General features: G+C 44.0%; 7 protein-coding genes across 7 annotated transcripts; 4 read left to right on the top strand and 3 right to left on the bottom strand.

Moving 5' to 3' along the window:
- Positions 1 to 477: 477 nt before the first annotated feature.
- Positions 478 to 1,575, bottom strand: C922_04462 (hypothetical protein; the record flags this gene model as incomplete). The annotated part of the gene is made up of 1 exon (XM_008820045.1): positions 478 to 1,575. One exon carries the CDS (start codon positions 1,573 to 1,575, stop codon positions 478 to 480), a length of 1,098 nt encoding a protein of 365 aa, XP_008818267.1.
- A 1,046-nt stretch (positions 1,576 to 2,621) lies between these two features.
- Positions 2,622 to 3,476, top strand: C922_04461 (hypothetical protein; the record flags this gene model as incomplete). The annotated part of the gene is made up of 1 exon (XM_008820044.1): positions 2,622 to 3,476. The coding sequence occupies one exon, from the start codon at positions 2,622 to 2,624 to the stop codon at positions 3,474 to 3,476; it is 855 nt and encodes a 284-aa protein (XP_008818266.1).
- A 459-nt stretch (positions 3,477 to 3,935) lies between these two features.
- On the top strand, positions 3,936 to 6,775 carry C922_04460 (hypothetical protein; the record flags this gene model as incomplete). Its single annotated transcript, XM_008820043.1, has 13 exons — positions 3,936 to 4,065; positions 4,220 to 4,300; positions 4,391 to 4,434; positions 4,684 to 4,765; positions 4,864 to 4,908; positions 5,060 to 5,146; positions 5,245 to 5,321; positions 5,461 to 5,557; positions 5,749 to 5,878; positions 6,087 to 6,187; positions 6,341 to 6,412; positions 6,531 to 6,584; positions 6,723 to 6,775. 13 exons carry the CDS (start codon positions 3,936 to 3,938, stop codon positions 6,773 to 6,775), a joined length of 1,053 nt encoding a protein of 350 aa, XP_008818265.1.
- A 2,872-nt stretch (positions 6,776 to 9,647) lies between these two features.
- Positions 9,648 to 10,133, top strand: C922_04459 (eukaryotic translation initiation factor 5A-1; the record flags this gene model as incomplete). The annotated part of the gene is made up of 1 exon (XM_008820042.1): positions 9,648 to 10,133. The coding sequence occupies one exon, from the start codon at positions 9,648 to 9,650 to the stop codon at positions 10,131 to 10,133; it is 486 nt and encodes a 161-aa protein (XP_008818264.1).
- Positions 10,134 to 11,080: 947 nt separating this feature from the next.
- On the bottom strand, positions 11,081 to 12,838 carry C922_04458 (hypothetical protein; the record flags this gene model as incomplete). Its single annotated transcript, XM_008820041.1, has 1 exon — positions 11,081 to 12,838. One exon carries the CDS (start codon positions 12,836 to 12,838, stop codon positions 11,081 to 11,083), a length of 1,758 nt encoding a protein of 585 aa, XP_008818263.1.
- A 979-nt stretch (positions 12,839 to 13,817) lies between these two features.
- C922_04457 (hypothetical protein) lies at positions 13,818 to 16,514 on the top strand (the record flags this gene model as incomplete). Its single annotated transcript, XM_008820040.1, has 1 exon — positions 13,818 to 16,514. One exon carries the CDS (start codon positions 13,818 to 13,820, stop codon positions 16,512 to 16,514), a length of 2,697 nt encoding a protein of 898 aa, XP_008818262.1.
- Positions 16,515 to 16,966: 452 nt separating this feature from the next.
- Positions 16,967 to 18,225, bottom strand: C922_04456 (hypothetical protein; the record flags this gene model as incomplete). Its single annotated transcript, XM_008820039.1, has 6 exons — positions 16,967 to 17,083; positions 17,226 to 17,298; positions 17,450 to 17,514; positions 17,743 to 17,800; positions 17,911 to 18,007; positions 18,117 to 18,225. The coding sequence occupies 6 exons, from the start codon at positions 18,223 to 18,225 to the stop codon at positions 16,967 to 16,969; spliced, it is 519 nt and encodes a 172-aa protein (XP_008818261.1).
- Positions 18,226 to 19,541: the final 1,316 nt, after the last annotated feature.

The raw sequence follows: 19,541 nt of genomic DNA, 5'->3' as shown, positions 1-19,541 counted from the left end.
TTTTTTTTTTTCTTCGCTTTTTTCTTCCTTTTTAATTAGCATGGCGAGGTGTCGAGAAGAATAGTTGCCCCAATGCAGCCATGTCATAATATATTTACACATCTATATTAATGCGACTGCGTCAGGTGGAGCAGCCCGTTTGTAAATGAGGAAGAACGAAACATACACATGGAGTTTACGTCGATCCTGGAGAAGGATCATACAGAGTAACGGTTATCATACGGAATGGCCAGTTTAAAAAAAAAAAATGGCATATATTATTATGCCCGTGAAGCATGCAAAAAATATGAGTTACAAGTACGACTTGAAAAAATGGCTCTACTGTTAAAATTTTCTTTTAAATTGGCCACAAAGGAACAAATAAGTACATACCGCAGGGGTGTCTCCTCGAATTGGGATTAAAAATGGGAGGGATACATAAACAATTACATGTTCACTTAATCTGATGTGTGTGCTCCCAAAAATGGGGGAAGAAAATCACGACTTGGAGCGCACTGTTCTGTAAACCTTAAAATGGTGATTCAGGTTCTTTACAAACTGCAGCTTTGCCCGACTGAACAAGGCCCCATTGTCTGGGTTCAATCCATCAAAGATGACACATTTAATGCGCGAGTGCACCATCGCCATTGCACACATAAAGCAGGGTTCGTGGCTTAAGTAGGCGTAATAATTGGTGCATAGATACTGGTCGTCCTCAACAGGGTTGCGCATGGATAACCGCTTGAGATCTTCCTCATCAGCAGCTCCACTATCGACTACTTCATCCTCATCCACCACTTCGCATTTCAGGTTCGGCGTGCTTCCACCTGACACGCTGCCCCCTTCTGTACTTCCAATTTTGCATTTTTTGTTACTCGGGCCGGGGGGACATTCCGAGGTGTGCGCATTCTGCACGTGCTTAGTGATGCAATCCGTAGTCTTACTGCTATAATCGCTTCTTCCCATGTTCACTTCCCTTTTGATTTTCCACAGGTAGCGTAATTTGAAGGAAGCCTGTTCAATGGTCAACATCACCGCATGCTGCAGTGGGTGATTTTTTATATTATCACCTGAACAAGCAATAATTTTATCATTGTGCGTTAAGACACAGCCACCTTGGTATGTGCCAAAATTTTTCCCAACTCGAATGGAAATCTTTACAAAGTGTATGAATTTTTTTATTTCTTCTTTTTCTAACGTTCTTAACTCATTTTCTGGTTTTCTATAGTAGAGTGGCCAATGCAGGGACCACTCCGCATACTGCTTTCTCGTCATGGGGGGGTGCTTGGATGCATGTACCATTTTTATGGTAATTGGCTTGCCTCCATTTATTTTCACAATTTTGCTAAGTAAATCGTCTGGTAGTTCGGCACAGAACCCCATAAGGATTTGGACATTTTCCTCGTTTAATTTTCGACACCTTTTTAAATGATTATAATTGTTACGAAGTTGGCTATTGACAAAATCTCGCATCACATTTAAGCATTCCTTTGTAGTGTCTTTCGTTGTTTCAAGACAGTACATGGGGGTTAATTCGATGGCTTGAGTGTACGAGTCGGGGTACACCTCTACTATGTCAACGATTTGGTAGTCCATCATGGGTGAGGCAGCAAACAATTGGCCATACCTCCCCGCAACGGTGTGGATGGGTCCCTATAACGTGTTCATGCAAAGTGGCCCTGAAAGGTGTCCTCTTCATTTGAACTGTGGAAGAGGAACCCTTTAGAAAAATTTTTCAAAATGGAGGAGCCAACATGTGAGCAAGTGCCACTAGGAGCTGAACATATTGAAGAGGCCCCAGAAAAAAAAAAAAAAAGAAATATAAAGGTAAAATCTTCCATTTTGTGAGAAAAACTATATGTGAACAGCTTCGAAGGGGCTCATTTTCTCTTTTTCGCCACAACTGGGTAGTCCTCACCTTGGACGTTCCTTTAATTATGCACTTTGGTTGGCTTCATACCAAAAGGGGGCCCTTGTCATTGTAACGTAGGCTGGTTATGCGTGAGCAGGTAATTGTATGCTTCTCCATTTCGCACTCGTTCCATTTACCTTGTTCTCGTTACATATGCTCTACCTCTGTTATGACAACTTCTTGTGGGGAGTAATTCCTCTTCAGTTTTGCATAAAAATGGGTGAATCCAACCAAGCCCGTTTTTATTTCTACCCATTTTGGGGCATTAAAATGGCTCTTGCACAAATGTAACTGTTCACCTTTACGCATTGCAAAAAAAAAAAAAAGAAAAAAAAAACAGGAACTATTCAGGTGAATACTGCCCAAATGTGGAGCATTTTGGCTGTTCTGGGAGAACTAGCCAAATCATTTTTTTTTTTATTTTCCCATTACAAAAAAAAGAGAAAAAAAAATAGCACACGGTTGGAGGTAGATAATAGGACGCATCCTCTCCCCTTTGAATCAGTTTCGCAGATGCATCTGGGGGGAGACCCAGTTGAGTACTGCATTACGAAGGCGCAGCGGTTGCACATGTGAGGATAAGAACGAATTGGAAAGTTGATCCAATTTTGAAGGGGAAAAAAGTGAGGGGAAGGAAGGATCCATTTGATGGGCCACGCAAAGATTGCACATAAATATTGTCCTTTTTTTTTTTTTTTTTTAAAGTTATATAAGTGCATCCCACTAGACCATGTACACAATCGACTTTGTAAACGAGGAAAAGTACGTCCGGAGGGTCGGAGATTTGTGCGGGGAGTACTATGTGCCCTTCGCACTGCCAGGAAGGTACAAGTGCAATGTGGAAGACATAGAAAATGTTCTGCACATGTGGATGAGCAGAAGTAGTAAAATAAAAGATAAGGAAGGAAAGGATGATGAAAACGGGCTACTGCTATTCGGATCCATATTTAGAGAAACCAATTTTTCTTTAATTTTGTCCAAGTCAAGATATGAACAGAATACGTGTGTGTGGAAAATATTATGGTGTGCATGGAAGTACATATTTAAACAGACATTTGAAAAAAATGACAATAAATATATGCAAAAATACGGAGAAGACATTATTCGATTTCAAGCTGGTTGTATTTATCTCCTATTTTTGCTATACTTTAGTCAACACGTTGAAGAAAATAATTTTCCCTACCCCTTGTACATGTCGCCATGCATGATGAATCTCTGTTTGGACGTGACAGAAGAGTGCGAAAGGATGTGTGTATACAATGACTTGAGGACTATTTTAAATTTTATGGTGGACTCCAATTCAATCATTCTAAGTTGTAATGACAGCTTTGACGGGGATTTCCAGGACCGGTATGGCGCCCCTCTCTACATTGACAAAGGCAAATTGGGGGTGGAAAATTGCGCAGAAATTAAGGACGTGGATTTGCCCTCCTACTTTGCACACTTCCAGGTGGAGGTGAAAGATCTGTGTGAGTTGTGCGACAAGCAGAGGAGGAAAAGCACCCTGAGCAACACGTCTGCGCACAGCCTGCGTGCCAAGTTTCACCTCGTAAGGCGGGCGTTGACGGAGGACGACTTGGTGTAGGGGATGCCCGCGCGGTGGGTTTTGCTTACCCGTTGTGCAATTAAGCATCATTTGTTGGGATCATTTATTTTATTTTTCTTTTAACTTATTTTACTTTATTTTACTTTATTTATTTATTATTATTATTTTCTTTTTCACCCCCCATGTGATGTACGTACATTGTAGCGCCCCGTGGCGCGAGCATGCATTTCTGCAAAATTGTCGTAGGATAATGTCTACCGGGTGGCGCCCCTTGCAGGCAATGGAAAAATGTTTGTTTACCCGTTTCTGTGTTTACCAACTGAGCGTCGCTTCCGCAATGTGTTTGTTTTTCAGATCGGTTTCACGACTGAGAGGACGCATCATCTTTGTCCATACCCCCCCTTTCCTTTTACAACTACGCAAATAAGTATACTTATATATATAAGTGCATGTTGTATGCCTCCCTTCCTGTCAAGTCCAAGAAACGTAGCAGCAACGATGAAGGTGCTAGCCATTGTCCTATTTTTGTTCCTTGTCCTCTGTAAAAAAAGATGTGTTGTTGAAGGAGTCATTCAGAAGCAGGATGCGTACTTGGACGACGAGTTTAGGAGCTTCACGTATTTTTTCGGTTACACGAGGGAGGCTCTCGAGGAGGGCTTTCTAGGCATGGTCCTTCCCGTACCTGTTGTACGAGGCCCTTTTGCGGTGCGGACACGGAGCTACCCAAGGGCAAAACTGCTAAAACGCTAAACTGCTAAAACGCTTTTCCTTCTTTTGAGCAGCCTCGTCCCCTTCGGCGAGCTTTCTGTCCCGGATAGTCCATAGCGATGAATCCAGATTTACCCAAACACAAAGCAAAACAGGTTCGACATCGAGCTTAGTGCGTGTTTGCTTAGAGGAAGCACAAAAGGGAGCAAGCTAACCGGGTTATATTTTTCTCCACCTCGCCACAGACATATGGAGTAAAACGGTGGACAAGGCATACTCGATTAATCAAGTAAACTTTTTTATATAAGTAAAAAAAAGAAAAAAAAAATATGTAATACAGAACCTTTTCAAATTTCGCGTGCGTTGTCTAAAATCAAAAGAACCAACTTAGAGAGCTCATTAGGTGGTAAAAAGGAAAGGCTTGCTACTTCCTCTGCCAATTATGCTCACCGAGAGGGTGCCTACACATGAACGCATATGCATATACATACACACACACGTACACACATATGAACCTTCCGCCACATCGTCTATCAAGTTTTCCAGCGGAATTATGAAGGTGTACATGTCTTTGCTGCTTCTCTTTCTGTTGCCGTTCTTTGCTTACGTCGGCGTATTCGGTGAGTCACCCTCTACATAGATATTCCTGCGCAGCGTCACAAGGGTGGTTAAAGCGACAGAGGCGGGATAACATTTTCCATTTTGTGACTTCTGTTAGGCCACACAAGAAATCAGACGACCTTCACTTTGTCATCCATATGTGGTAAGTACTGCTAATAAGGGGTTACCTTGATGGGGTAATTACCTCTACAGTGGCGACAACAGAGCCACATAGAATAGATATGTGTACATACACGTTTGGCCACCTACTGATGCACCCCCTTGGGGACTCCGTGTGTGTTTTTCCCCTACAGCGTACTTCACCCTTCTGATGGTGTTCTTCTTGACCAACGGGATTTTGAGCATCGGGCTCGTCTGCTCGCTTCCGCTGGTGTTCGCAGGTACGCGCGCGGGGCGGTGGCAAGTCGAGCGGCACGGCTAAGCCGAAAAAGTGCAACCACAAGTGAGAATATTTTTTCCTTCCCCTCCACCCCTGCAGTTTTCGCCTTCAATTTAGTCTACTCAGATTACACAATAAAATCTCTGTCAAATTTTACCCGCTATGTATTTTCCTTGGTATACTTTTGAGTCTCATAAAATGGGCGCCTAAATAGGATTCGTCCCTGGGTTGCTGCATTCTCCGTCCCCCTCCTCCCATACGTGTGTCCATAAGCTGTAGAGTGACGCCTACCCCCGTTTTTGTATCCACCTGCAGGTTGTGTCCAAGTTTTTATATGACATTGTAACCCATTTTGGGGGTGACAAGGCAAACGCTTTCGATTACGGGTTGAGTGGATATCTGTACATGTCGCGTTAGTAGTCGAGAAGGGGTCGTGCGAGAATACCTTCATTGGGGGTTGACACGGAGTTTCTACTTTCCGGCAAATTCGATTGTGCACTTGACTGCCCCATCATGTAGCCCCTGTAATGTGTGTGTTGCTTTCCTTGCGTTGCATCCCTCATATATCTGCCCCCCTTTTTTTTTTGAATCCCCACTGCCAAGTACTGAAGGGAAACTATTACATGGTCCTAAAGGCAGTACACCTGCTTGTTCTTAGCGTGTTTGCGTTGATCATTAAAAAATTGTTTCCCCGGATTTTTGACGACAGCGAGTTGAAGAGTTCACAGAGCGTGTAAGAAGGAGATGGGTGGAGAAAGAAGCGTGTACAGAGTGTATAGTGTCCATAGCGTGTACAAGAATATGTAGGCATTTTTGTGTGCACAAATGTAAGGGCATGGTTACTGTTTCACTTCCATCCCGTCTGGACGTGCACCCCGCGGTAAACGCCGCTGAAGGTGGACTATTCATTGTGTTTTATATTTTCCTCCCCCTCTGCGCAGGCAATCGGATAAATACATCGTATCCTTCCTGTGTGCTCTTTCCATCGCCGCGGCCGTCACGCAGATTTATTGCTTAGCGAACCAAGCGATGAATCCCATAGGTAAGTGACGAGGGGGAGTGGTCGGGGGTGCCGACGCATTGCCCATTCACCGTGCAGTAAAATTCGCCTCCGCAAAGTGGGCATGCTCAACGAGAGATGCATTTTTTGGTAACACTAGAATAGTTGGTTTTGTTCTTCTTACCCCCTCTGCAGACCCCAGCATATTTTTTATGATCCCCAGCTCAGTAAATTTTTCCTCACTGAGCACAATTTTTTCACTCTCGGGTAGGCTACCTGGGTTTAACGCGCCGTGTGAGCTGGCCTACACATGTGCGTAAATATGTGAAGGGGATGTAGACACATGTATAATTCATTTTTGCTTTCCCTATTTTTACCTCGTCAGTGTTGGGCATCACAACGTGCGTGCTAACTGTGCTAAGGAACCTCGTCGAGACAGGTGTGGAGCGAGAGAGAAGCAGGCGTTCATTGGTTTTGTGCAGAGCGGTTCGTTCATTTTGGTTGCACTGTTCGCGTCGCTTGCATCGTTTCCTTTATTTGCTGTGTTTCTTTTTTCTTTCAATATGCACCCCCTCAGATTACAACCACGCCTTAAACAAAATTCCGAGCAACCTCAGCGAATTTTTATAGCTAGCCATTTGGGAAAAAAAAAAAAAATTTACTCCCCAAATGTTATCCGTTACATGGGCTAATAAGCAAACTGTACAATTGTGTACAGATTTTGTCCTCTTTTGTCCCCTGTTTTTTTACGCTCATTTTTGTGAGGATTAATTATTTTATCATTCCTAATGACCTTTTTTTTCTTTTTTTTTCTCACTTCATTGCGGTTAAGTAAACTGAGGAATAAAAAATGTCGTTCCTCAAGCAGCTTTAAGCGGAACGCAAAAATTTGTGTTCCTTAAAACTTTGCCAGCCGGAGATACGTATAGTGTAATCCAGTTGGCCTTCTTTTTAAGACGGTATAATTAAACGTGCCTCTTTGAATTCCTTCAGCGAATGGCGCCACGACAACATACGCCAACGGGAACTATACATCGGGATGGTTTCGCGATATTGTGTAAATATATGTGCCACGCGGGGTGCGGGAATATGCCTGTTCCTGTGGAGGTGCCGTCATCAAATAATGGGCCCTTTTTCGTACTGTCAAAATGTGTGTTTTTTTTGGAAGGCTTTCAAAGGTAGGAAAGTTTTCGCCATTTCTTATCTTTAGCGTTATGACACCGTCAAAATGGGGGGTACCATGCGAGTGGAAGTTTGGACTGAAGATGCGTAAAAAAGGGATTGCACGGCAACCTGGATAAACGCCACGATGATTTCATGTCCTTGCTAAACGATCAATGTATGCTTAACTGAGCATTCTTTTTTTTTTTTTTTTTGCTAACTTTTGATGCATTTCAGCTTGCACAAGTTGGTCATTCACCGACAACCACTATGTGGAACGCGCTAAATTAATTAGCTTACCCATTTGTGTTCCGTGAATAATGCGGTGAGAATTGACAGGTTAACTGTTCAGACACACGGGGTGCTTATTTATCAGAGCGAAAAAAAGGCCAACGGAGTATCCGGGATGGTGTAAAGAAAAAGGTAAGGACCTCGCGGTGGCATGGGAAGGTGCCATTTGATTCCCCCCTTGGTCACATAGTTACAATAAGTGTCTGTAACGTAAGTATCGCTGATGCGAGATGAACATTCAATGACGATGGGGGGGCTCCAAAAAAAAAAAAAAAAAGAAATTTTTTTAGTTTCCTCGTGAAGGAAACAAAATATAGCTAGCAATTTTGAAATATCTTCACTATTTTGTAACTTCCTTTTGGGGAGAGCTCTAAGAGTTCCCCCGGATCACTCCTACAACATCCGTTGGCACTTCGCAATTCTACTATGTTACCAACCCTGGCTTTCTATGTCCTTCTCAATGGCGGTTATCCCCCCCAGCAATCAGCAGAGGTGGTCGCCAGCATGGTTATATGTACACAAATCCAAAAAGAAAGGGCACATTGTTAAGGCACATTGCAACGACACAGAGTCTGCTCACTAATTGGATACACAGGGAACATTGACTTGCAGCGCCCTCCCTGTAGAAAAGGGGAAATACCTGCTCTGTAGTGAACAGAATTTTATCTCCTTTTGCATAACGCCGCGTAGGAGTGAACGCACGTGTGCCCTCAGAATGTGCTCAATCGTACTGCGGTAAAGAGTGCATCTAAAAAAAAATCATTTTTGTTCGATCCTTGAACAGCTTTTTTTCCTTCCCCGGGTTGGTACAGGCCAACTGCAGCACGCGCGTGTGACGGAACGCACGAGTGGGTCACGAATCCGTTTTCCCTGCCCATCGCAGCAGTATGCCTTCCTAGTATGTAGGCTCAATACGTGTATTATGGCTCGGTTCATAATATTGCCTTCGTGCTATGCTTCATTCAACCCCTTGGGTTTCTCAGTCTGTTCAAAAATAAAGGGAACACGCATTAACGGCTAACATATATGCCATGCGGCTTTGCGAACGGAGGCGAGGCATCCCTTCTGTGCCTTTTTAAAAAAGGGGAAATTATCTTTTAGGCAATCGGCAAAAAGGGGCGCAGAGAGTTAGTCAGTCAACTTTTCCGGCGATGGAAATGGAGTGAAACCGAGGCGAAAGAATAAAATAAAAAGAAAAAAAGCATAACCGACGAAAAATAACGCTGCGCAAGATCAGTTTACCAAAATAAGTTACCAGAGTTACCCAAAGTAGTTACCCAAAGTAGTTACAAAAGTAGTTACCAAAGTAGTCACCAAAGTTAGCCAAAAAGCAAAACGAAATGAACGTTACCTAACTTGAGCCAACTTCACCCAACTTTAGCAACCCGAACGCATACCATACCGCGTAAGGCATTTCTTCACAAACAGTTAAAACCGAATCGGAAGTGTTAAGTCGAAGCAGCCCGAAGAAGAAGAGCACTGCGCACTCGCTAAACGCAATTTCCTTTTTGTACCATTCGCATATTTAAATCATTTGAGTCGAATCATATTTATATACCTACATATTTTAACTAAATGATCCATAAGTAAAACAATTCAATTTGAAGCAATTTGCAAGCAAAACACAGGTAGGAAAAAAAAAAATAAAAAGTTTTCCAAAGCAGATTGCGCTTTTGAAAAGCATTTTCACAAAAGGGACATATATTCATATGCTACGCTGAGTTTTCGTTGGAGATACCATTATTTTTTTTTTTTTTTTGGCCTACTTTATTTTACATTCTTGTTGTAGTTATTAAACCATTTGCTATTTAGCGCTGCCCTGTTCCCCCAATTTGTTACTCCTTTTGTGAGACTCTTTTTCTCCCATTTTGTCGCGCCACTTTTTTTAAACCTCCCTAATAAGGCGCAGAGAAGTATATATATCCATATGCATACATGTGTATATACCACACTGTAGGTACTGCCTCCACCCGTTGAAGAAGAATCCCTATTTCTTTAAACCAAAAAAAAAAAATCCCCCCTTTTTTTTTTAGGCCCCACTCTTCAAACAATGTCAGACCACGAAACATATGATAATATCGATGCAGGAGCATCCCAGACATACCCTGTGCAGGCAGGTGCGATAAAGAAAAACGGACATGTAATGCTAAAGGAACATCCCTGCAAAGTCGTGGATTATTCAACCTCCAAGACGGGAAAGCATGGTCATGCGAAGGCACACATTGTAGGCATTGATATTTTTACGGGAAAGAAGTATGAAGATATATGCCCAACTTCTCACAATATGGATGTGCCTGTGGTGAAGAGAACTGAGTTGCAATTGATTGACATTACGGAGGATGGTTTTGTGTCCTTACTATACGACAACGGAGAGACGAAGGATGACTTGAGCTTACCAAAGGACTCGGATGGAAACCCGGATGACGTAGCCAAGCAAATTCGTACCCTTTTCGATGGGGGCAAGTCTGTCTTAGTCAGTGTTTTGTCCGCATGTGGCCAGGAGAAGATCATCGCGGTGAAGGAGTTGTCATCTTAGGGTTAGGGCCCTTTCTTGCTTTTGCTGCCTTCTGTTCCGCGTGCTCGTGCGCCTTTGTATGGGCCTACGTCTGGGCGTGCCTCTACATGCGGCTTTACTTTCTTCTGCAGCTTGTGCGTCATCTATACACCCTTTTGCACTCGCCGCCCTGCTTTTTTACACTGAATCCTTCTTACACTGAGTCTTTCTTACACTAAATCCTTTTTACCTGTGCGCTACACCCACTTTAATGCTGCACCTCTTTGCCAACCAGGCACGCGCACATAAATTAAACTATATGCAGATTTAAAAGAGGATAATACGAAAATTATTTTTTTGTAAAGTCATCCTGATCATGAATGGGATGAACTGGATAGGTTGAACGGAACAGAGCCGAGCGCATCGGACTGGCCAACGAGCGAACTGTTTTCCTAGCTGCTTCACTCATTGGTGCGTTTTTGTGCCACAGGAAAAAAATTCCCTCACCTGTTTCCCCCTCTCCCCCACATACGAATAAGCCAAACGAACACACACTTGCGTGCATGCGCAACTCTTTAACGCAATCAACGAATTGTGCGGGTAAGCGGCATATCTGGGTGGACGGACCGTATCCATAGCCGTGCCAATTTGGCCTGTGAATTCCTGATGCCTTTTCTCCGCGAGAAAACAGGAAGTGGTATGAAAGCAGAGAAAAAAGGAAAAGTTTTTTTTCACCCCCCGGTGTGTGCAGGTGTACAGTTGCAGCCACTCATATTGGGGCGAAGGGCAAGCGGAAGGGTCAAAAAAGTTTTATGCGAAAAATGCTGTTCAAATGGGGAAGATATATTCTCATCGTTTGGGTTCTGCAGAGTTGCGGAGTAGCAGGCGCATAAGGGAGTTTGCCAATGTCTCCATCGCCCCAGTCACCACTGTTACCACAGTTACCACTATGACGCTGCTCCAGCCTCCGGCCTCTCACGCGGGGGGTCTCAGCCCAGCATGGTCTCAATCCCGAACTCGTTTATCTCGAAGAAGCATAACTTGGGTTTTCGTTTCTTCCTTTTTATTTTTATGTACCTGAGGTTGTATCGTTTTTTGAAGAAGGCACCATTGGCATCTTCGTCGTCATCGCTCTGGTCGGCATGGTCACCAGGATCATTATCACCGGCGGGATCGCCCTCCTCGGCGGGATCGCTATCATCGACAGCTTTCCCATCGCCCGCTGCGTCGGCACTGCCTGACAGGTCGTTAAAGCTCTGTTCGCTTGACGAGGAGTTTTCGTTCCCGTCGCTGCCGCTGTTGCGGTTACTGTTGCGATTTGTGTTGTGGTTTCTGATCATGCTCCCGTTCACGTGCACGTTGCCATTTCGGTTACCGCTCTCGTCTTGGTTACCTTTCCCGTGGCCACGTCTCGCCTTGCTTTTCCCCTTGGAAGGAAAGTAAAACTCGAAAAGTTTCTTCTCGTTGATGAATTTAACGAGCACATGGCTGTACACATATTTGGAATACAGATGGAAGAACCTCTCTTCTTTTTTTTTAAAATATTTGTTGTCATTGTTCGTAACGAGGACACACACTTTATTCTCGGTGGATAATTTAGACAAGGTTTTCAGCAGCTGCTTTAGTTCGTTTTCCCATTTGTTCTTCCCCTGGGGGACTCCCCTGTGTACGTAATTCAGATTATCCACCACGAGTACTCCTAAGTCGGAAGGAACGTATCTGCTGAAATGTTTGCTCCATGGCTGTTGACACTTTTGCAACTCGCTGTTAATAAAATTAACAACGTTTATCAGCTCTCCAAAATTAAATACTTTTAAAAGTTGGAAACTTTTGTATACATCTGAGAAGGTGATACGATTGAGGTACTTGTCCAGGTGGTGGTTAAAGATTTGTATGAGGGGGTCATATGATAAATCGTATTTCTTTCTTAGCGGTGAGAGAAAATCCTTCAGTTGTCTGTCACCTTCTAGTAGTAGCAGGAAGAGAGAGCATTTTCTTTCACAGCAGAATTCCTTGTACGTTTCCATTAGCTTTTTTATTTTTTCGAGCGAGGCGCGGATCATGTTTTTGTACCTGTCGATGTAGAAGCTGTTGTCCAGGTCGACGTAGATGGCTCTGCGTTTGGAGAAGCGGTGGGGGCGGAGAGGGGAATGGCGGCGAAGGAGGCCGTGGCTTCGTTTTTCCTTCTTGCCATATTCGCCAGGTTCGCTTTCTCTCTCCTCTTGGTCATCTCTCCCACTGTCGCCGCCACCATTGCTGTAGCCACCATATCCCTCCCCCCCATGTGACTGGACGAACTGCGCGAACAAGTACCTCACCAGCTGCTTAAACTCGCCGAAGTTTTTATTCCCCATGGCGAACTCTGTCCCCACTTGGCGCAGCCGATTAGCCGTCCGCAGGCAAAATTTATTTTCAACATTTTTTTTTTCCAAAAATTGTACAAAGTCGAAAAAGGCAGAGTAAAACAGGTGGAAGTAGTGGAGCACGTCGTTAAAAAAAAGATTCACACAAATGTGTGCACATAAGCTACTTTTCCCGCTGTTTCTCCTCCCCGTAATTGCATAGATCCCTCTTCTGACGTATATGCCATCACATAATGTATTGAATGTGTATATGTTTGTGTATATTTTATCTTTTAATTCTTCCTTCAACTCTTTTACATTTTTGATGTCGACTGGACTGATGTATCCTTTGCTGACGATGGGTCTGAGGACCCTTTCGTTGGGGACCCATTTTCTCCTTATCATGCTTGATGGGATATAAACTTTGCTTTATCTGGACCCCTCCCCTCAACCTTTTCATATTTCTTTCCGTTTGAAGAAAGTTTGTCACGTCACCCCTTTGGGGCGTCTACTTCCCTGTCCCTCCGTTCTGCTCGTTCTTTTGTCGCCCCGTTTGTTATATGTTGTACCTTTTCTGTCACTTAGTGAGTTCCATTTTTTTGCCACTTTTTTTTTGGCGGGCCAACATTTTGACTAAAAAGTTACGAAAAGGCAAGATAAGAAAATGTCGAAAAAAAGAAGTGGGGAAAAAAATATCGCAAAAAACGTCGCGAAAAAAATGTTGCAAAAAAAATCGACATTGAGTGAAACAGAGATCAGGCGTTTTATGCCGCTCAATTGAAGCAGCGCCGAAATGGTAAGCATGACGCCGAGGGGTGAAACAAAAAGGAATGTGGAAAGGGAAAGCAAACCCTTTTCTACCCAATTGACCATTCCTGGATAAGAAGAAGTTCACCCTTTCTGTATCCCTCCAAACAGTGAACGGAAATAAATGAAGAGCAGCCAAACGGTGGGCTGAGTCCTCATTAGGAAGGCTTCCATTTTCGTGTTACATGTTTGGTAAGGCACACATGCTGCAATGGGTTTTCTGAGACAGAGTGGAGATGAAAATATTCCACCATCAGGTTGGCACACACATAAGGTTAAATTGAACAGGTGTGTGGATGAGACATGTGTATACACTGCCCATGCCCATAAAGAGGATCGTTGAGTGGAGCGGCGGAGGGCCACTCCAGGAGGGCCTCATCCATTCTGCGAGGGTCCGTCACACAGCGTTAGCAGCAACACACTGGAAGAATGAAAAAATTGGTGGATCAGAATTAAAGGCAGTGCCACTTTTTTTTGTTTTTTCTTTTTTGTAATTTGAAAGAAGAAGAGGCAAAGTCGCAACGACCCCCCTTTTTTTACTTTTACCTTTTTTAACTGTATTGTATGCTCTCATCGAATGGATTTGTTTGGAATAAACTCCGGGCATAGTTCCTGCAAGGGAAGGGGTAGGGCAGCACAAGGTAGAACTAGGCGCGCCAGGGCTGTGAGGGGAAGACTGATAAAACCGAAGCCAAACAGTGAAGAGCGTGAGAAAGAGACAAACCTCTTTAGCGTCAATTCTGGAGAGGATAAAATTGGAACGGAAGGAGAAAAAAGGAGAGCTCTTGGCAAGAAGAGGGGCTTCCTTACTGAAAGCGTAAAGGATGAGGATAGTTCCGGGGCAGACAGGAAGAAGAACAAAAAGAGGAAGGTGAGGAGTAAGTGCCTGTTTAGTAGCATCTCGGATGGGGGAAGCCATAAAAGTGAGGCAGGAAAATTGGAGGAGAAAATGCCCCAGGGGAGGAACTCCAACTGTCTGTTTAGCAGCGATGAGGAGGAAGCAAATCGAGGGGAGACAAGCCTCCAGGGTAGAAGCTCCAATTGTCTGTTTAGCAGCGACGTGGAGGAAGTAAATCGAGGGGAGACAAACCTCCAAGAGAGGAGCTCCAACTGTCTGTTTAGCAGCGATGAGGAGGAAGCAAATCGAGGGGAGACAAGCCTCCAAGGGAGTAATCCCAGCTCCCTGTTTAGTAGTACCTCTGAAGAGACCCCCCAAAGTGAGTCAGAAGTGAAAGGAAAGAACAAAAGTAGAAATGGAGAGGGTGCAAAACTTCAAGGCAGAATGTGCATAAGGGAAGGAAATTTCCATCTTAACATGGGCGAAAAAGAGAAAAGTAAAAGACAAAAGAAAACGTCCTCCTTTGCGAACTTTGGATTACACAGGAGGGCTAAAATTCTAAACAGGTGTCGCTACCAGACGAATGGGGGTAGAAGCACTCGGGGCAGAAGTCGAAGAAGGGGAACCCCTTACTATGACCTGCATGACACGAGAGAGGAAGGGATGTACCGCTTAATAAGTTTTGAGAAGTTAAAAAAGAGAGCTTCAAGGAAGTTAAACTTTATGAGCATAGTTGATATGACGAATGGGGGCGGCGACTCGTCTGGGTCATCGTCTCGCTCGTCAGTACGTTCATCAGCATGTTCGTCAACACGCTCGTCAGCACGTTCGTTAGTACGTTCTAGAGAGGGTGTCAACCCAGGGGGCGATACAACCGACACCACAGCAGACTCGGAGGAAGATGTTTTAAACCGTACGGGCGTGAGCTACGTGGCGTCCAGCGAATCAACCAAAGAGAGCAAAAACGACAGTGCAGCTCTGAATGACGAGAGAAATAACAACAAGACCATCGACGTGTACAGTTACTACTACCTGGGTAGTGACGTGGACAAGTTGGTTCCGTATAAGAATGTCGAAAAAATGGAGGACAGTGGAAATTGCATTGGGGGTGATAATCTATATGATCGTTTGTTCGGGCTGGATGGAGGGGAAGTTACTTCAGGCGGGATGCATAGAATAATGAGTAAGGATGAGACCCCAGAACTGCACAGGGGAACATCCTTGAAAATGAGGCAGCCGCGAAATGAAGTAGGAAGACGAAATAATGCCATGCTGCAAAGAAATTTAAGGTTGTATAGAAATTTTAAAAATATAAATGTAGAAGTATCACGACAGAATAACCTCAAAGGATTAAACTTCAAAGAGATGGTCGTGAATTTCATTCGGCTCGTGAATAAGAACATGCTGGCCATGAGCGAACGCGGAGAAATGGATCTATCACAGGAAGGGAACCATTCCCGAGAGGATTTCAAAGACACTAGCGATGTAGAAGAGTGGTATGTTACCAGGGGGGACGTCGCCAAAGGGGAACAAACACAGACAGAGCCATCTTTGCAAAAGGCAGAAAAACAACACACCCAGTTGGAGCTAGCTAAATGTGTGTGCATTTTCTGTTTAGAGAAGAAAAAAATCCTCACAAATGAAGAAATGCATGTAAGTACATTTAAGTATATGGACGAAAGAAAAAAAGAAGACACAGTGATCAAGCCATTTTTCATGCACAGCTATGTGTTCACTGCGTTCATCAATTATTTTATTCACTACGGGAGGGTTGCATGTGTGCAGAGGGGGCAAACTGTAAAAGGGGGGGGAAGATCAGGCGGGGAGAAACCAGCCTGGGCAAATCTCCAATTCTACAAATTTGACAGGAAGGTAACCAAAAAATATGGCATTAAGCGAGTAATTCTTTTTGTGGCCAGAAGAGTGACGCTGACAAGTGTAGGTATCCACATGGAAGGGTCAAACATGTTGCAGGAAAACGAAGAGTTTGTTGTCGTTATTAACTTTTTTAAGTGGAGAATGATGCGAAGACGTTACGAAGAGATTGTAAAATTAAAGAGGAGGAAAAAAGAAAAGGAAAATTTGAGCATTTTAAAAACATTTATTTTTCTTGTTAAAGCGATTGATGAGTATTGCATGCTGTGTAACATCCGAGTGGATCAGCCCAAAGGCAAAAAAGACTTTTGTGAAAGAAAAAGAAGACACATGAGTCAACCAATTTGCAAAAAGGAGGATAATACCCATCGAAATGGGTGTAGCACCTTGTTTGGCCATTCTTATTTTTCCCATAATCAGGTGAGGGTCGGCCAAATTGAGGACGCGCTAAATCAAGACTTGGCCAATTCGCCCCTACAATTCGCTATCGTCGATTCTCTGCGCGTCTCTGCGGGGAGTACGTTCTACCTCTTCCCCGCGCATATGCTTGTGCTTATCTGATGAAGTGGAGAAGCGTCATCAAAGCAGAGGATTGGTCTTTGTTGAGGGGCGTTTTAGTTTTGCTTTTTAGCCATTCTTATCTTGTGAGCTGTTTAAATTCCTGCTAGTACGGAGTACCCATCCCGCAGAAGAAGTGCAAGCTTCAGTTTCGCTCCTCGAAAAGGAGAAATATGGCTTGGAGATTACTCTAACCGAGCTGTGCCCACCCAAATGGAAACAGACACCATTTCATTATCGCAACTGCAAAGAGAGGGGCAGGGGGGCAGCCATCTCCAAACTGTGTTGTCCATTTTGTTAGCTTCTTTTTTCCCCTGAGCGAAATATGAACACAAGAGAGTGGTACAATGACAGGATAATGAACGTGAAGAGAAAAGAGTGCCGCTTCCAGTTGGGCTCATATCAGAGCACGATGAGGAGGGGACGATGACGAATGAGAACAGAGACAGACAAGTTTACAGGCTGCCACATGAGAGAGGCACCCGTGTCTGTGAGGAGAACGAACCCGTGATGGGGTTGTACGATCCGCTCATTTTCTGGGACAAGTAGTTTCTCCTGTTGTTCACGCAGATCTGAAAAAAAGGGGGGAAACAGAGAAGAGGTCTGCACGTACGTAAGCCAGTACGTATTAACGTATCTGTCTGTATGCATCTTATTTATTTTTTTTTTTCCTCCATGAGGGGATAGGAAGCCGCCTCACGCATCGATTGTTACATTCTTTTTCATTTCCATTTTGATTGACTCGTCATAATTGAGGTACCCATGGTTGATGATGTCGTGTTGGCACCTGCGGGGGACGCACGGAAGGTACAGGGTTGGCTACTTTCCGTGGAAGGAAATTACACATGTTTTCATTCCGTTTGCTCAGTTGCTACTCAATTGGGGAGAATTTTTTTTTTTTTTTTTTTTATTCCCCCAGGTTGATGCTCCAGAATTACTTAGTCTTATTCTTCTCGCTTTTGAATGGCATTTTTTGCAGTGCGCAGGTTTTCTCCTTTTCTTTCTTTTTGGCGACACGGGAGAGGTGGGGCGAAAGAGCGGCCATGTTGTAGGTGACGTAGGTTGCGGCATCCAAGGGCACATGGTTTGAAATTAGAAAAGGGCCGGGGAGGGATAAATGAACCGCTTCACCCGACAAATAAGGCACACTATTTCTCGGTGCACATATACGTGCAGTTACCGATTGACAACCGAATGCCTCACCACGTTTTGCTCATATGTACATACATACTTGTGCATTCACTTCTGCGAGTTTCCACCTGTCTTCATTTCTTTGGAGGTTCTCCTTCCTGAGGCGAGTAACAGGATGGTGACGCGCGCAGTTGTGTGTACTCTTGCACGTGGGTGTGTTTCTCCACCGGGATGTTCCTCAGCCACGTTGCACTGCCTCCTTTCCTACCGCCTATTTTCAATTTTGACGAAGGACTTGAGTTTTTCTCTCTCTCTGGTTTTGTAGTCCTCGAAGGCTGCTTCGTTTTTCCTGAGGTACGTTTTGTCTGACGGGGGAAGGTGAAGGCCTTTGACTTGGCTTAAATTGGTTTTAGCAGGTGCGAACGTGAAGTAGCACAGATGTGAAACGGTGCACCCCCCCGCCCCGCAAATTACCCTGCCCCGTGCACGTAACATCAGCTATTACATTATCGACCACATTATTCTTCACATGCTTTTCATGTCTTTGCATTAATCGTTCCTTTTCTAACACGTCGCGATACATTGTATTGAAGGAGGTGGAGACACCCAGAGCGACGAAAGGTTTTTTAAGATGAACTTGTTGCTCAGACGTGGGGCGAAAAGGGTAGATGCGTTTTTTTTCCTTTTCCTAGATCCAAGAGATGCATGCTGTTTCCTAAAAGAACGTTCGATGAATCTGTAGCGAAGTCCGTCTCGAACGTCCTCAGGAAACAAAAAAAAAGAAAAAAAAAATTAAAATCCACTGGGTTAGAAGTACACATGTCGTCACCGCGGACGAATTGATAAAATGTCTCAAGAGAAAAAAGTGAAGAAACTTCCAAAGGGAGTGATTCTCTACTTATATTTTTAACGAATCGATTAAATCGATATGTTATCTTTCAGTTTTTTTTTTCTTTTTTTTTTTTGCGCGCGGTTGAGCTTGTCTCTTCCGTGAGGGGCATGCGTGTATAATACATTTGGGAGTGGCGCGACGTGTATGAAGTTTCATTTGGGACTTGGACCTGTAGATTCGGGGTGGACACTCGAACGTGAAGAAATCGTCGTCCGGCCGTGAAACGATTCTGACCTATATGTGGATAGACAGCATGGAATTAGTAGAATGCCATCCCGAGTATGCGCTTAAACTACGCAGTGAGGATGATCGGTGGGGGAGAGAAACGCGTTGGTGTGTAGAAGTGGAGATGGTACTTAGTGGCTACTCTATGGTGCGCTTCCCTGTGTGGTAGCTTAACCAGAAGTGTGTTTGCTAACCCTGCGTGTCTTATGACTGATTTAGTCCAAACGGTATTTTCAAGAATGAAGAAACCCGTGCCGATTGATCAATTTTTAAGCATACAACAGAATTCACAACTGAATGAAGAACAAACCGACATGTGTGCTTCACTCCCAGAAGGGTAGACCATTCCTTGGCAAGTCTCTACATTTGCGAAAATTTAAAAGAGGTCGTGCAGAAAATCTATTTGAATCTTCATGTTTCAGTTCAGTTCAGTTTTTTTTTTTTTTTTTTCTTCTTTTTCTATGAAGCCCTAATGTTTTGTCACTCACGTTCAGATTCTCCTCACTGGAATGCCGTCAAGACGAACGTTTCTAACCATGGTCAGACGGCGCAGATCAGACGTGATTCCCATGGATGTATGTCCTTACCACTGCTGCACAACTTTGAGAGATGGCCCTTTAAGGGGGGGAAGAAGATATGTCCGGGCATGGGGAACGACAAACAACGGCAGTAGTACACCGCAAAAGCTGCGCCATGTAAAACAGTAAAGTCGTTAAAAGGTGTCGTTGAGCTGTTAGAAGGTTCGGTGTAACGAAGATATATCTGCATGTGTACACCTTTAT

The sequence above is a fragment of the Plasmodium inui genome, assembly GCF_000524495.1.
Source record: "Plasmodium inui San Antonio 1 unplaced genomic scaffold supercont1.23, whole genome shotgun sequence".
In the NCBI taxonomy this organism is placed as follows: domain Eukaryota; phylum Apicomplexa; class Aconoidasida; order Haemosporida; family Plasmodiidae; genus Plasmodium; species Plasmodium inui.
This window is presented reverse-complemented; position numbering and strand designations above follow the sequence as displayed.